At 44.2% G+C, this 17,900-nt stretch overlaps 1 protein-coding gene across 1 annotated transcript in view; it reads left to right on the top strand.

The window, feature by feature from the left end:
• The first annotated feature begins 1,275 nt into the window (after positions 1–1,275).
• FAXC (failed axon connections homolog) overlaps positions 1,276–17,900 on the top strand; it is a 52,696-nt gene continuing 36,071 nt past the window's right edge. Inside the window, exons 1-2 of the mRNA XM_025200083.1 lie at positions 1,276–1,408; positions 16,990–17,186. Coding sequence (XP_025055868.1) covers positions 1,370–1,408; positions 16,990–17,186 — 236 coding nt within the window. The 5' untranslated portion in view covers positions 1,276–1,369. The remainder of the gene's footprint in view (positions 1,409–16,989; positions 17,187–17,900) is intronic.

Below are 17,900 nucleotides of genomic sequence, written 5' to 3'. Positions count from 1 at the left end.
ACTAACTGTATAGTAGCCTAATAATACTGCGCAGTAGTGTGCTGGAAAAAACCCGTGCTAATATGCGCTACTGCACAGTAGTATTAGGCTATTGCACAGATAGTGTCTGTAAAAAGCTGTGCTCTGGTGCTACTTCACGGTAGTGCCAATTACTGTGCATTGATTTAATGCTTGGTTATGCAAGTCCTAAACTTAATGCACAGTAACTATGGTGTGTTAATGACTGCGTAAACCAGGGATGGGCAAAATTTGTGGCCTGTGGGCTGGATGCGGCCCACCAGGCCATTCTGTCTGGTGCGCAGGGCCCCTAAAAAGATTTAGACATTTAATATTTATCTGCCCCTGGCTGCCTGTCATGTGGCCCTTGGTGGCTTGCCAAAACTCAGTAAGCAGCCCTTCGCCCAAAATAATTGCCCACCCTTGGTGTAGACACACTCACTGAGACTAGAATTTGGCCCAGCAAGGGTTTAAAAAAAGGAGAAAGACCCTTTGACTTGGATCCAAAAATGAATGAGTAGCAAGCAGATCTCATCAGTATCAGGAGTGATGTAGTCATGCTTTGTAGGAGCAGGAGCTTGGAGAATTGGATCTCCAGAAGCTAGAGATGAGAGACAAGGAAAGAAGGGACGAAGTTTCCAGCAGGGGTGGAGTCAAAGCAGTGTGTATTTGGGCAGTCAAGTGCAGAGTGATGAATGCCTTAAAAACAGGTGGAAATATGGAGAAGACAGAACTAGGCCAAGGGTAATGATGAGGTTACAGAAAAAGGCAGTGAGTCTGTAAGTGGGGATAAAAGATCTGGAGTTATGAGAATCTCTTCTTTTTTTAAGGAACTTGGCTGAATGAAATGCGGTTGCAGAGTCTGATTTTTGCCACTGCCTTGTACCTTGTGTTGTCATTTACAGCTACACAGAATGGGTACAGAATATTACCACATCAGAATGAGTGTTTTACACTGACTTGTCACAAGGCATAAGGAAGGGAGAATAAGGCCCCCACTTACTTATTTTGTCTTATCAGTTTACTCTTGCCAGGTTTTCAGATAGCTCCACTATAGAATGAGCTAAGGTTTCTCTTGGAATTCTGACTCAGGAATCTAAGTGCTTTTAGTGACTTTGGACTTGATGAATAAAAAATTACAATAGCCCATTAGGTGGGGATGAATGTTTTGTTTCAGCCATTCATTTTCAGTATGCACTTAATATATTGATGTATGGCACATAATGTAGTCTGGGTTTTTTGCCCTGTTTTAAAATTCTGTTTTGTTTTTGCCAGGAAAGAGCAAGAGGTTGATTCAAAAGATGCCATTATACTGCATCAATTCTCAAGGCCCAATAATGGTGTTCCAAGTTTATCTCCTTTCTGTTTGAAAATGGAAACTTATTTAAGGATGGCTGATTTGCCCTACCAGGTAAACTTGAGTATGTTGTTTTCTTTTACATTATGTCTCATTGAACTTGCATGTAATGCTAAATGTGTAGACAGAATATTTATCTCACTAAGCAAATTGTATATGCAGAAAGGGAGCTAAACACTTGTTATTAAGGTATATGGTCTTAAAGATGGGCCCTACTGTAAGCAGACTGGTCTAAACATTCAGGCAGTTTCAGAGTTCACTGCTTGATGGTAAATCTGCATGTATTTGAAGACTTAATTTTGGGACTTTGTGTGTCATGCTAAATGATGTCTGAAATGTACTAAATATTTTGTTGTTTAGTTTTGTTTAGCCTACAAAATTAACTATGTTAAATAGATCATACTTAAGTTGTTGACATTTTTCTTTCCCAGGAGTGTTTCACTTTTGAGGTCTCCCTAAAATGCAATGAAAAATTTCCGACATATAGGGCCATTCACTGCAGGCACAGCTCCTCTAGCTGAGGGTGTTGTTTTCAGAGCCTGTAAATACCACTTCTTAATAGTGGCACTCATTCCCTAGTAGTGTGGGTGAGTGTTGAGCAAGATGAGGTGCTGTCTTTCTGCAGGGGATGGAACCCAAGCTAGATCAGGGGGTGAGAGAGAGAAAACTAAGCAACTTATTTTGGTTCTTCCATTAGTCAATCAGACCAGGCCACAGAATAGCTCTCATTCCACTGCATTTTAACACAGCTGTGACAAACGTGTGTTTTAAAATGTAAGCTCTTTGAAGCATGGGACATATATTTTTGTGTGTGCAAAGTCCTGTGTGAATGTAAGATCATAAAATGAATATTGAATCACCACAACCATAAATGATGATGATGATAATGATAAAGTCCCTGAGGTGTACTAAATCTTATAGTTGGCAAAGTTTAGGATGACTACATTACTGTCAAGCAATGGAGCCATGAATAAGCTAGATGGTCATTCTATAGGGGTTTTAGGAACTTTTGATGCTGTGTTTCAGGACAAGTATTTGTTGATGTCACATATTTTATAGGAAAAAATATTTTAGAAATGCTTTGTAGTGTTTTGCATTTTCTTGTGTGCAACCATCCATTTCTAAAAGTTGACTGCTTTCCTGTAGGAATACAAGCATAAGCATTTCAGAGGTAACAAAAAATTGTAACTAATACATAAAACATGTGCTTTATAGTATTGGTAAGGGAAAAATTCCAGCCCTTGCAGTGGTACATAGTTTTAAATTCCAATTTGAATGGCTCATAGATTATTGAACTTCAGATGTTTCACAAGACCAGGAGACACTTTACTGACACTGCCTGCAGAACAGTGTAATTTGGGTATGAAATGGCACATTTGTGGGAGGAAAAGCATATTTTGACAGATTATACTTTCTTTTTTGTGGTTGCTTATGCAGTTCTGAGGTTTGGAATGATTAACATTGTTCCATAGGATGTGGCTTACCAGGCAGAAGGCAGATCAAATTGCAGTAGAAAAGAAGCTTATCACCGGGCTTTGCTATTTTTTACAGGGATGTCACTACTCATTTATATAATTTAATGTCTTCTCCCCCTTTATGTGAATGACATGTTTTGGTTATATTGCATGTTCCATTTGATAGACCAAAATTCACCCTTTCCACTGGGAATTGAAAGTCTTGGGACCACCCAACCCAAGTGGCATGGTCAGTGATTCAACATTATGTGATATGATGGATGCCCACAATGACCACTGACAATGATACCATCAGCTTGGATAGGTTTAAAGTCCACATCTATAGTATTACCCCTAGGCCTGTCTTCCACACAGTGGATGTGTAGTTCCCCATACCTGCTGTTCCCTGCTTGTGAATGCCAACCTAGGCAGTGGGGTGCCCTATGCACTTACAGAGCATACACATTCTTGCAGGTCATTAATGGACAACCGCGCATGTGCCACTCTTGAGTCTTCCTCTTTGGCAGGATATTGTGACCTCCTGCCCAAGCTTTGTTTTGTATTGACATTACCATGGAGCCTTACGTGCAGCTAGAGGGAATTGCTTGATGTAGTCCTCTTTGGCCAGTAGTAGGTTCATGTGGTCACATGCACCTGTCCTGCCATCATTTGTCAAATCAGGAGTACACAGAGCATTGCTTATCTCAGTGCATCATGGGAGCATGATAGCAGGCTTTTTTTGGTGCTCTCCTGTCAGATCCATTTTGGTGTGCCTGTTCACTGTGCAGTTCTAGGGGTGCACTGATAAAGATTTTCTTGGCAGATACTGATAACCAATGATTAACCAACTGCATTGGCCAATGCTGATCTTATAACTGATATTTAGTAGTAGTGCAAGGCATTTTAAACTACTCACATAAATAGACCTTTTTTCTATTTGTTATGCATTTATAACAAACACATACGCCTCCTGCCTGCTTCAGCCCTTGATGAGGCAGGTGGTGATTGTCTTATTCCCATGCATGACTCCCTCTTACCCACAACTCCTACCTGCAGCTCTGCTCTCCACGCAGCCCATGCTGCCATCCGGGGCAGGTGGAGTGGACCTGTGCTGGGCATGCTTGGAGCACGCTGCTGTCTCAGCACTGGTGGGCCCCATGCAGCTAAGCTCCCATGGCCGCTGGCCTATTTGTGACCTTGCGTTACATGGGCCTATACCCCACTAAATTACAACAGGTTACCACTTAAGGGTGGCGATAGACGGAAGGCCATAACTGAATGTGGGGGACAAAAAATGAAAGAAGGGAACGTGTGTGTGGGTCAGAGGGTCAAAATAAGGGCACCCTTGGGACACCGAGCAGAGCACCCTAGACAGTGCCCACCAACTCTCAAATGCAACTAGAGAGTCAGTGGCTGCTGCTCAGTGGTGTTCTGCCTGGAGACAGGACCAGAGGAAACCCAGGAAAACGGCCTCACAGTCCCCAGGGACCCTCTTGGCCAGAACCTCCTTCCTGGTGACATGAATAGCCAGCTTGGCCAGGGCTAGGAGGAGGTTAACCAGGAGCTCCTGGGCTTTTGTGGGGCCACCCATGGCTGCTGGGGAGGAGCCACTTTTGCAAAGGCACCTGGTGCCTGGTGGAGTGGATTGTCCCTTGTGCAGCTTCTTATGCTGCCTGTGCACAGCTCAGTGTCTCTGCAGCAATCCCGTCAGTCCTGCACAGCCCTGTCGCTCAGGCCCCTGCAGTGCACGTGGCATTGCCATGGCAGGAGCCAGTAACGGTCCTTTGTTGCTGAGTGTGGTGCCCTGTGACCACTCCTTGGTGCCCCCTCTCCCTTCCACTACTCACCTGGACCTGTTGCCTGCTGTGGGCTCAGGCTGGCAGTGGGGCACGGGGACTGGGCTACGCTCGCCAGGGTGCTCTGGGCACGTGGCCATAATTATTGCCTACAACGACCAAAAAAAGTTGATAGTCGATAACGTCATTTCTCTTTTTATCGGTGCCAGTCTGATAGCCAACTGACATATCTGTGCACCCCTACTTGAGACACTTCTTTGTGCCTCACAGGATGTTGTCTGGAGGTAAGGACGCATGTATTTGGAGCTGTTTCAAAAGGGGGACCTGCTGATTGGGAACACACAGCAGTGGTTACGTCCTAACAGTTGTGTGGAGAAGCCAGGAGCAATGCAAATGTAGCTCTAACTTTAACTCTGGATGAAGCAGTGTTAAGGCTGGAGCTGTTTTGCTGCATTTGTCTTGTTCCCTGCTTGTACCTGTGTCACTGTAAAGATGTAACAGCTGCTGCCTGGTTAGGAGGAAGAGATCCCCCTCCAATTTTGAAATGGCTCCAAATGTATATGTGAGTGTACCCTTGGGACACCTCCCTTCTTAAATAAACCCCTACACCTTGCTTGGCTGAAACAATAGACATCTGAGTGCAGTTTCAGTAAAAATTGTACAGATTTTGAGGATCTGAGGTATTTTGTGTCTCTTGCCCTCATTCAGTTTGAAGCTGTTATTGACAAAAAAGCTTTCAGGCCATCTGATTTTAGTGTGCTTTTTTAAATTTGATGTGAATTAAAGAAGTTTCCTTGTTTTGGTCCTACATGCATTGTAAAATCAGTAGTGCTGGAGAGAGGGAACCAGATGGATTATGGCTGTCTTCTGACATTGGGAAACCACCATTTTTTTATCACTGGGCAGATTGGCTTTAAGCATGGTTTTGTTGTGTCACTGAATCGTGCTAGTAACAAGAGGGAACCTTCTCTTAACCATAATGGGGGACATTCGTTTTGTCAATGACTTCAGGGAGAGCAGAATGAGGGAAAAAAAGTATTTTTGAGGAACCAACTATTATTCTCTAAGCTGGTCCGCTATTTCTGAGTTGAAGAAGCGGCTCTAATATCTGAAATAATCTGTATCATCTTACTTGCTATGAACAAGGTATTAAGATGCTTTTGGAGATAGCATCTTAAGGAAAAGGCATGTCAAATAAAGATGGAATTAAATCGTTGGGAAATATTTAGGATTGCTCAGAAACCTATGTTAGTTGGACTGTGAAACAGCATAGTTTTGAACTGAATCATTTATCATTCTCTGCAGGGTAAATTTTAATGATCATGGGGTAGGGAATAGTTATTTGGTGAATTTATCGCAGTTTTTTTTCCCTTCAGTGTGAATAGAGGGAAGCAGAAGGTGATACTTAGGCATCATACAGTCTCCCTACTGACACTGGGACTGCCACTGGAAATAAGTCCTGCCCACTAGCTCCCATTCCATCCATAGAGAAGCTTGGCATTCGGGTGAAGTAGATTACTTGGACAGGTCCTAATTGCATGCCTTAGAACCACTCCAGGATTACTTAGCAACACTTATTAGACTGAGACGTGTGTTTAGAGGACCCGTCTTAGTCTGCCTATTTGATGTGATTGAGCTTAGGCGAACAGGAACAAGTGGGAAGGACTTTGTTGTGCTGTGGTGGTCCTAGGATCCACCAGTACGAGCACAACTGTGGAATATTTTGCTCAATATTTAATATCATAAAGAGATAGAGGGCACATCTACACAAGATGCTTACTGCAGTTGCCTAATTAGCTCTGCAGTAAAGTCTCAGCGTCTACACATGCGGCCCTATTAGGCCCTAAACTAAGAAATGTTGCCATAGCTTAGTACTTGTCAACACAAGTAGTGTCCTATGGTGATGTTATTTAGTGCAGCGCAACACATGTGAAGAGGCTGATGGGGCTGGCTGGGACATGAAGGTGCTTCAGTGCAGGGGCTGCTTGCTGGCTAGCCCCACACTGAAGCACCCTTGTGCACAGCCAGCCCCTGTGCAGCATGTTGATCCAGGTTGGAGGAGCCCTGGGCTGGCAGGCTGACTCCCCCGGGGCCCTTTGCCAGCTGGGGCTGCTTTGACCCGGCTTAATGCGTCAGTCCCAGGCAGTTGAATTTATTTCAGTTGAATTTATTTCAGTTGAATTAATTTCACATGTAGACATGCCTAGAATATAACATTTACTTACTCCTGTTCAGGTCAGTCGGGGTGTTCTTCCTTCTTGCATTTAGTACATGCTAGAGGTTTGTGGGCTGGCAAATATGTGCCCTACCTACATTTATTTACATACCACTCACACTCTTTACCAAAACATTAACTTTCCAAAATCGGGATATAAGTCTTAAGTGGGAAAGCTGATTTTCTGGGCAGAAGAGAAGCATGGAGACACTGTAAGATGTCTGCTGCTTCTTTTCTTTCTTTTCTCTCCAGAATCTGCATGGTAGAAAGGGTAGAGTCTAGAAGGGACAGATTGGGAGAGGTGCAGTCATGTGGTCACTCACCTTTGATTCTTGCTCCACTCAAAATTTAAAGCCACCTGCCTGGTGTCAGAAGTATCATTTCTATTCAGATAGCACTAAGGGAATCAACTGATTTCATAGCTCATTCTGATCTACCTGATTTCCTGGTAATGTCTCTTTACTCAACAGGTGTTAATGACTCTCCCTTTTTAATGATCTGGATATTCCACTAATCAAGCTATTCTTTCTTTAGCAATTTAGCTACTCCTGGTCTCTCTTCTCTTATTGTACAGCCCTAAAGATTGTTTTAAGCCTGTTTCTAAATCCTAGATCCACTCATTGAGTTCAGTCTTCAGCAGCAGCTTCAACAGCAGCTACAGTTTCAGCTTTTGGCTGAGCAGCCAAGAGATTTTGGTAATCCAGCTGTGAAAGGGTAAAAATGGTACCTTTTGCCTGAGGAGGAAAGGGAGTGTGAGTCAGCTGAAGATTAGGCTCTATCGCTGCTCTATGTAGTCATAACACTGGAAAAATCTTTTTTCCCCTGCATTCTGCCTTTCCAAAAACAAGGTTTTTGTCTTATTTGGGTGTGTGTAGTATGCAAGAAAATATGAAAAGGAAACACACACCTTGTTATTAATCCTTTCTTGACCTTCCAGAGAACACTGTGGCTTCAGTCAGGCCTCCACACATGGCAAGGATATTTGACAGACTGTTGGCTGGTTTAGTTTTTGACAGAACTCCTTGTCCATTTTTTGTTGAACATCTTTGCCAATAGGCCATCGCAGTCTCCTCAGCTGATGTATTTGCTTTTTGCCTGTATTACTGCTGCTTTACCAGTCCTCCTGTCTTGAATATTGTTGCTGATTGCTGATTGTTTCCAGGCTGGCTTGACCTGACCCCACCACTTTGTTAGTGTCCGTGACTGTTGTGTCTCTTTCTATCCTCATAGAGTGAGAACACAGTACTATGTAACTAATGTACCTAGCAGTTATGCTGTGTCATAGCACAGAACAGCAAAGCACTACTATGAAATCAAACAGCAAATAAAAACCACTACAAGCTAAGCTGTTTGAGCCCCTATTTAGCACCACAGGGGAATAAGGGAGTTAGAGGTATGTTTACTTCTTGCTCTGCCTTGTTCAGATGATGACAATATCTTTGGCAAGTTGCAGGAGGCTGCTTGTCTTGTGACAGGTACCAGACAGCGAGGGAAAGGGCTGGCATCCCCTCTTGTTCTCTACTGTAGCCTGCTGGGTATACAAAATAGAGCAATAGTCTTCTCAGAAAAGGAATTAAATAACTTGCTGTCCCTTGCACTGCTGTGAGAAACAGAGAAATAACTGAGACTCTGATTTATAGTTCATTCTCTGGCCTGTGCCTACAGGCTGTGTTTTGGTTAGGGCCAAGGTTAGGAACTAGTGTCCATTCTGAGAGACCTCCTGAAAGTTTGAAAAAAAAAAAAAAAAAGTAATTCAAAATCAGAAAAATACATCAACATTTAAAAATTTCCTCTAAAAAAATAAAAACATTGGAATTTGGGATTATCAAAACATTTTGTTTGGCTCTCATAAAATCATAGAAAATTAGGGTTGGGATGGAACTTCAGGAGGTCATCTATTCCAGCCCCCTGCTTAAAGAAGGACCACCCCAACTAGATCATCCTAGCTAAGGCTTTGTCTAACTGGGTCTTAAAAATCTCCAAGGATGGAGAGCCTACAACTTATCTGGGTAACTTGTTCCAGTGTTTTACTACCCTTCTAGTGAGAGTTTTTCCTAATATCTATCCTAAAGTTCCTTTGCTGTAACCTGAGACCATTATTCCGTGTTTTGTCATCTGTTACCACTGAGAACAGTCTAGCACCATCCACTTTGGAAGCACCCTTTAGGTATTGAAGGCTGCTATTAAATCCCTCCTCATTCTTCTCTTCTCCAGACTAAATGTGCCTAGTTCCCTCAGCTGCTCCTCGAAAGTCATCTGCTCCAGCCCCCGAACCATTTTTGTTGCCCTTCGCTGGATTCTCTTCAATTTGTCTACATGGTTTTTGTATCAGGGGCCCGCAATTGGAAACCGGACTCCAGATGTGTCCTCATCAGCGCAAATAGAGGGGAATAATCACTTCCCTCGCTCTGCTGGCAACACTTCTACTAATGCTGCCCAGTATGCTGTTAGCCTTCTTGGCAACAAGAGCACATTGTTGGTTTATTTCAGTTTATTGTCCACTGTAACCCCCAGGTCCTTTTCTGCAGAGCTGTTGCTTAGCCAGTTGCTCCCCAGCCTGTGCTGGTGCATGGGATTGTTCCATCCTAAGTGCAGGACTTTGCACTTGTCCTTGTTGAACCTCATGAGACTTATTGTGGCCCAATCCTCCAATTTGTCTACATCACTCTGAATCCTAGTCCTACCCTCTAGTGTATCTACTACTCCCTCCAGCTTGGTGTCACCTGCAGACTTGCTGAGGGTGCACTACTTCCCATCTTCTGGATCATTGATGAAGATATTGAATAAAACCAGCCCCAGGCCTGACCCCTGGGGCACTCCACTTGATACCAGCTGCCAATTAGACATGGATCCATTGATTACTACCCTTTGAGCCCAACGATCCAGTCAGTTTTCTGTCCGCCTTACAGTCCATTCATCCAACCTGTACTCCCTTAGCTTGCTTGCAAGAATGTTGTAGGAGACCATATCAAAAGCCTTGCTAAAGTCAAGGTATGTCATGTCCACTGCTCTTTCCGCATGCACAGAGCCATTGTAGAAGGCAATCAGGTTGATCAGGCATGACCTGCCCTTGGTGAATCCATGCTGACTGGACCTTCTCCATGATTTTTTCCAGGGACTGAGGTAAGGCTGACTTGTCTGAAATTCCCTGGATCCTCCTTTTTCCTTTTTCTTAAAGATGGGCACTATATTCGCCTTTTTCCAATCACCTGGGACCTCTCCCAGTCACCATGTTTTTTCAAAGATGATAACCAGTGGCTCTACAGTCACATTGGCGAGCTCCCTCAGCACCCGGGGGTGCATTGCGTCCGGCCCCATGGACTTGTACACATCCAGCTTTTCTAAATAGTCCCTAACCTGTTCTTTTACTACTGTTGGCTTCTCACCTCCTCCCCAAACTGTTGCCTGGTGCAGTAGTCTGGGAGCTGACCTTGCCTGTGAAGACTGAGGTGAAAAAGGCACCGAGTACTTCAGCCTTTTCCTCATCATCTCTCACTAGGCTGCCTCCACCATTCCGTAAGGGACTCACACTTTCCCTGATCTTCCTCTTGTTGCTGACACTCTTGTAGAAACACATCCTGTTACCCTTCACGTCTGTTGCTAGCTGCAACTCCACTTGAATTTTGGCCTTCCTGATGCCTGAGCCAATACTCTTACGATCCTCCCTAGCCATTTGTTCAAGTTTTTACTTGTAAGCTCCTTTCTTGTGTTTTAGCTCGCTAAAGAGTTCCTTGCTAAGCCAAGCTGGTCTTCTGCCATACTTGCTAGCCTTCCTGCAGTGCGGGACTGTTTGTTTCTGTGCCTTCCATAAGGTTTCTTTAAAGCACATCCAGTTCTTCTGGACTCCTTTCCCTCTCAGACTGGCCTCGCAGGGGATCCTGCCCATCAGTTCCCTGAGTTTCTGAATCCAGGGTGCTTCTATTTAAACTTAATTAATCCACTCTGTTCAGGACAATTGCAACTGTTTCTGCCAAGTTTGGGAACTTTAATGTTAACCTCTGTAAAAGTTTGAAGGAAACAGTTTTGGCTGCAGTAATTATTCCTAAAGAAGTCAAGATTTTGTATTTAGAATCTGATCAAGTTGGGCCATCAAAACGGTCCGTTTTCTTAAAGTCTATTATACTTGTTTAGAATTGGATTTAAACAGACAACCCCCCATGCTACAGTACTTGGAAGGGTGGGGGCTAATTCCTTCAGGAAATCATTGTAAAATAAACCCCAGATGTCCCATGAAATTCTGCTTGCAAATTCCAGAGCTTCAGAGGAGCTTTCTTCACAACTGCTTTTTTAGACTACAGGTATTATATTGGGGTGGATTTTGTCTTTGATAACAATACCATATTCATTCACTGGTTTGCAGCTGGACTGACTCGTAAGTGAGAGTTTAACTGATAGTTGCTGACAATTGGTAGCAGCTCTAAAAATATTAAAGTTTTTTGGCTTAAAATATCTGCATTGTAATGTAACTTTTATCCAGGGATATCAAGTGTCTTAGCATATCAAAAAATGAATTATACTTCATTCTACAAGCAAACTACAAGCAAACATGGGAATACCAAAGAAATTTAAGATGCATCAGAGTTTAATCCATGCGATATGATTAAGCCATTGTTGTTAGTCAAACCTTACCTGCTGTGCTTCCTAAATATTTTGTACTTTCAAATATAACCTTTAACGTTGTGGTAACATCATTCTTAACACACAAGTGCACATGCATGTGTATATACAGAAGTGCATATTACCATATTTACTCTATTCCAATATGATGTTTTTTCCTGTTTAACATAGGGAAGGGAAAGTTCCTCATCTTTTAATCAAGTAAAAGGCAGAAGTGGGGCAGGCAGCTGCTGTAGCTCCAGCTGTCACCCCAGCCCCTCGGTTGGAGCCACAGCAACACCTGTTGCTTGACTCCCTGCCACCATCTGCCCCTTCTTTCTCTCCCCACTATAGCCTCGGACCCCTGTCCTCTCTCCCCTGTTTCCATTACCCTCCTTCATCCATCTTCCCCCCCCGCCCCTGACACTTACTTTTGCCCTGGCACCAGAAGCCTCTGTCCCTACTCCAGCCTGGGGTCTGGAGCCTGGCCCTATAGCAATGATGCTGGCTCTATCCTGATGCTATGGGGCTGAGCTGGGGCTGTGCTTTGTGCTCCCGGTTGGAGTGGTGACAGAGCCTGCTGCTGCCAGAGCAAGGGTAGGTGGTTTGGGGCAGGTGAGAGGCATAGGGTTTGAGGAGGAGAATGCGGTGGGAGGAAAGGAGGCCCGAGGGCCTGAGACTATGATGGGTGAAGGCAGGGAGCAGAGGCTACAGGGGTGGGGCAGTCACAGCAGGGGTGGGGAGGGCAGGCAACAGGAAGAGATCTGTCTCCTCCCATCCCTCCACTGCTTTCCTTGCTCCCACTGCCTCCCTACTACCTGTCACCACCTGTTTTTCCTGCAGCCTGTTCCCTTAATACTTCTCCCTACGCCTAACTCCCGCTGCTGCTTTCCCTGATGAAGTGGTGGGGAGAAATTTTAAGGTCATCCTCCAATAATTAGATTCTGCATGTGGAAAATTATAACAAATTTTATAAATTTTCCATGTATAGAATCTTATTATTTGCGGGTTGTCTTAAATTCAGGGTCATCTTGGATGCAGGTAAATATAGTGTGTATAGCCTACACTAACTTTTTTTAATGAAACCACTTTGATTATTGGTATTACAGCAAAAAAATTGTACTTATGTTTTATGAACACCTAACAACTGCTCAAAATATTGATATTTTTATCACAACAAAAAGCCTGTGGAAATTAGCAGAGACTTAAACCAGCAGTGCTGCATATATAATTAATAGGGTTTTATAGAATTAATATAATTCTCGATTAATTCTTCTGCATGGTAGATAAAATATTTATTTTTTTTACTTCAAGTAATCTGCATTTTTAGCATTTTTACTATGAACCAGCACATCTTCCATCATTCCTTCCCCCTGATATGCAAGTCAGGTGATGCCTATTGCATTATTTTTGCATATCTAGCATCATATTTTTTATCTTCAGATCATGTGTGTGGATGGGCAGGAATCCCAAAATGGCATGAAGCAGAAGGCATTGTGTTCCCAACAATATTCTCTTATTATTTCTTGTATTTTGATCTAGAGGGAATATGTGCCTAGAAATGGCCACACATTTGTAATACGTTGTGCATCTGTATTTCAAAATGTAGTCAGGGTGGCGTACTATTAAAAGATCTTCTGCTGAATCCCCATTGAGATGGAGACATTAGTACTTCTGGCTGCAAAATGAGCTGTTTGTCCATATAATCCCTTAATGAATCTATAATAGATTAATGGAAGATAAATATTGAAGGCCTAACCATGTTGCCATGGCATTGTTGACAGTGAAACTTAAAAAAACCAGGGATTAGGCCCTCAAACAAATTAGATTGGTTTAAAAATGACGACTTAAAAGTGCACTAAATTTTATTTTTTTTTTTATTTAGCTTCTCATTCTGAGCCTTCAGGGTATACGTTTTTCTGAGTTTTTTTGCTACGTTTTTGAAATTTATCCTGTTTTTGAATGTAGGTCGAGATTCTTACATAATAACAAGACTCAGCAAGATTATTCCAAAGTTCAATAATAAAAAATAGCACGATATGTTGTTAATATTTAATGTGGCAGGGCACTTGATGTGCCCGTCACTTTAAGCGGTTAGGCAGCCTGTTGAACCACTGGCCGGTGGGGGTCAGGGCTAATTGCAGAGCCAGCTGACCCAGGGGGCCGGCAGGTGTGGCTCGGTCTGATCAAAGGAGGCACTTGATTGGAGGAGGGCTGGGTTTAGAGAGGGTATAAGCCTAGACCCTGAGAGCAGGCTGTGGCAGTAACATCTTGGGAGCTGGTGTAGGAACATCACTGAGCAGGAAGACTGCCACTCCTGAATGCCAGCAAGGAGAAGGACATCCAGATGTTTGGGTAGGAACTAAGGGGATGGAGGAGGTTCCTGGGGACCCACTGTGGGGTCCAGAGCCCTGAGAGAGGGGCTGAGTTCCTAGGGTCTGTTGGGTGGCTAGACGAGGCCGGAGAGAGAGGGGCTGAGTGCACAGGGGTATAGTGAAAGATTATGCAAGCCCTGAGGGAGAGGCTGAAAGTGTGTAGGCCTATTGAGGGTCCAGGTGAGCTATGGGAGATTGCCTGGGTCTGATTGCCTGGGCTCTGTTGAAAGGCCAGATGAGCCCAGAGAAAGAGACTGAGTGTACAGGGGCCTAATGAGAGACCAGGCAATTCCTGAGAGAGGGTCTGAGGGTTGGTGGGCCTACTGAAGGGCCAGGTTGTAACCAAAGAAGGAAAGGGTTGTGTAGGAAGACCTAAGGAGGGCTCTGAGCCTGCAGAGAGAGTGTGATCTATGGAGGGGCCCAAGAGGGTGGACCCACAGAGGTGAGGGGGCTGACGGCCAATGGACTGACCCTGCGAATCTCTGTGCAGGGGCAGGGCTCAGGATAGGCCAATACTTGAAACAGACCACAGTGGAGATTGCCAGAGCCGGGTGGGCTTGTTGGCCAGTAGAGGTGAGGCCATGGCCAAAGGTCCGTGAGGGGCCATAGCTGAGAGACGAAAGGGTTTAAGAGGGGTGCAGACCGGGATGACAAAGGCCAGTGGGTCCAAGAGTGAGTTGGGATCAGAGATGGAGGACTCAGAGGAGAGATGGAGCCAGGGGGCCCAGTGGCTAACAACTCCTGAGGGGCGTTGGACATCTAGGGGGAGCCCAGAGAGGGGTGAGCCAGATCAGGGAGGTGTGAAGACTGGTCTAAGGTAAGACCTGAAACTGCACCCTACTAGGAGCTGGTTAGCATGGTGGGGGCTACCTGTGGCGAAGCAGCCTCCGTGAAATGCCATGCCTGGGCCACTCTAGGGAAAGGCGAGGATGGACCGCTGGAAAGCTTCAGCTTCCACTGCCTTGTGGATGACGCCATGGAGGGAGAATGCTAGGGGAGCACATCCCAACAGAAAAGCACTTGGCAGGGAAGATCGGTATCATATGGGTCCAGAGGCCCAGTGAGGGGCCAGGGAAGATCAGGATCATGTGGGATCAGAGGCCCAGTGAGGGACCAGGGAAGACCAGGATCATGTGAGTACAGCGGCCCAGCGAGGAGCCAGGGAATAAAGGGTAGGACCAGAGGGGTCCAAGGCCTGGTGTTCTGAGGCCCAGCAAGGGGCCTCGGGCCTATAGTGAGGCCCAGGGGGTAGGGTGGGACCATAGGGGGCCTCACCCAGAGAATTGTGATGCCCAGTGAGGGGCCTCAGGCCTATAGTGAGGCCCAGGGAGTAGGGTGGGACCAGTGCAGGGCCAGGAATAGAGTGCAGGGCTGGACGGGTTTGAGGGACAAGGGACCAGAGAGGAGCTGAGAGCCCAGAGAAGAGCTGGGAGAAAGACCAAGGGGCCTAGTAGCCCAAGAAATGGTTGGATGAGACTGAAGGGCTTACAGGCCCAGAAAGGGGCTGGAGGAGAGGTTGAGGGGTCTGGCAACTGGAGTGGGGTTGAGAGGCCAAGGGGTCGGAAGGCCCAGCGAGGGGTTGTGTCAGCAATTGGTTGAACATCTGTGAGGATGCTATCTATGAGGCATGGGACATGGTGTAGGGAGGTATGGAACCATGCATTTGGCCCACAAGTCCATGACCACAATTTGGGTGGTCATTAGAGTAAGACCAGGGCAGTCTCCCGTGCTCTTATCATTATATTTCCATCGAGCCGCGGCAGGTGAGATAGGAAGGCGCCCTAGGGGCAGAGTGGGCATAGTTGTGGAACCACCAGGGGGCATCATGGCATGGTAAAATGGGGATAATACTTGTGCAGTAAGGCCCTGGTAGTGCAGTCCGATCTGTACATGCCGGCCTGTATGGAGTCTCATGCACTTTAATGGGAATGCAGGCTCATGCCTGGTTCTTGTGGATCTGATTGAAGAAAATGAGTGACATTTGCAGAATGTCAACTGCTAAGACGGTTCATAAAGCTGTACTTCCTTCCTAGCCAAAGAGGCTAGGAATGTATGTCTAAACTAGGCTTACTGAAGGCCTGAAAGAAGGTGGAGGCACTTGACTTTGGGATTTTTGCCTATTGCCGCTCTTGAGAAGATTGAGGTGGACTTCAGTCCCTCTTTCTCCCATTTTCAGTATGCGTATGCAGATTTGCATTTTCTGTCTCAGGGCTATGAGGATATTTAATATTTATAAAGTGTTTTTACGAGGAAAATTGCTCTTTTGTGTAAGTCCCAAATACTGTTGTTGGTTTTTGTTCTGTGATGAAAATTCTTCAGCATATTGGGTCCTGTGCTGTGGGATGCTGGATGCCTTTAATCCTCTTTGGTTTTTAATAGAATAATTAATACAAAATCATGCTACAGCAAGTGTGAAGGGCAAGTAACATTGCAGGATCAGGCCTCTTGCTTGGTATTAAAAATGACAGGTAAATTTTCTTGCTTTAGCATTACTTTTGCTGGAACAACTTTTTGCCTTTCCCTTTAGGCTAAGTACTGACAGTCAAAAAGCCTGAGACTGAATTGATTCAATCTGTGCAGGTTAGTGTAAGCTGTATAGATTGAACTGATAAGCAAGTGAACAGACATTCACTTTTGATTTGGGAAATGCAGCCACATGCCTGCAATGGCTCAGACCAGAAGCCAGGGGGTGGTAGAGCACATCTCCCTGCTTGACCGAAGCAGAAAAGCATGGCCCAAGCCTCTCTGCTTGGGCAAAGGCTAGCCCACCCATCCTGTAAGAAGGGAGTTGCGGGGGAGGTGCAAAGCATCCTGGGATGCTGGGGGACTGTATGTTATCTTGAATCCGGAGAGGATCTGGGACAGAAGTTCAATAAACTGATTTAACCCAAATCAATTAAGTCTGATGCTACATTCATCCATATTTATTGTAAACCGTTTTTGACCATTTTGAAAGTGGTTTATGTGGACTGAACTTCTGTTGCGTTACAGATCTGAACTGATTTCTGATCCCTTATACTTGTTTATGTGTAATTTCTGTCCCTAAACTTAGAGTCAGGTTGTTGCTGTTTGGTAGTTACCTTGAAATTAGAATATTGCTTTTGTGATTTGGATAATTGCACCTTTTTATTCTGATTAAACAGAAGCTGAAGGGCTTTTTGTGTATGTTTTTTGTTTCTTTACTTGCTTCTTTTCTTAGAACTATTTTGATGGAAAACTTTCCCCTCAAGGGAAAATGCCCTGGATTGAATACAACCACAAAAAAGTATCTGGCAGTGAGTTCATTATTGACTTCTTGGAAGAGAAACTTGGAGTGAATTTAAATAAAAACCTTGGTCCACATGAAAGAGCTGTTTCTAGAGCAGTGACAAAAATGGTGGAGGAGCACTTCTATTGGTAAGCTTGCATGATAAAGCTAATTCTATTCTAATGCTACTAAACCTGCAGCTGCATTTTTTGCCTGGAAACAAATGTCTATGTGGTCTTTCAAAAAAAAAAAATCAGAACCTACTTGTCGATCTCACATTCCTTTTCATTTCTGAGAATTGGTGCCTGTCTCTGCTCCTGCTGTTGGTGCTGTAGTGGAGTAAAATGACTGTAATAAGGATTCAGACACAGTCCTTTCTCTGCAACTTTATAAAAGCCAGTAATGCAGTGATTTTTGCAGTTCTTTCACACAAACTTGCTTGGCAATCTTATCCAACCTATTGCTCAAAAAATGAGAAGAAAAATCTATCACTTAGTCTTAGTATGGTATAGTAATGCAATATTTTGAATTAATTCTAAGCTATATATATTTGCATGGTCACCTTCCTCTAATACAGTTTAGCTGATCATGTTTCATTGTTTTGCTGTTAGCAAAACCCGTTATGAGTACTAATACATTGTTAGTAGTCACTATAACAGAAAGAGGTAGTTAAGCATCCAGGTGAAGAATAAAATTGATGGAGTTAGCAAATACAACAGTTTTAATATTAGTAATCTACATGTTTTATTAATACATTTAAAATAATTTCTGTATTTGCTTTCCCTTATTTTTTTCCATTTATTTTTCAGTCATTTTTTCCAAATTGGAATAAAAGGAAGTAAAGTAAGAAAAGAATTATTGGA

This window comes from Alligator sinensis, unplaced genomic scaffold, assembly GCF_000455745.1.
Source record: "Alligator sinensis unplaced genomic scaffold, ASM45574v1 scaffold145_2, whole genome shotgun sequence".
NCBI classification, from domain to species: Eukaryota; Metazoa; Chordata; order Crocodylia; family Alligatoridae; genus Alligator; species Alligator sinensis.
This window is presented reverse-complemented; position numbering and strand designations above follow the sequence as displayed.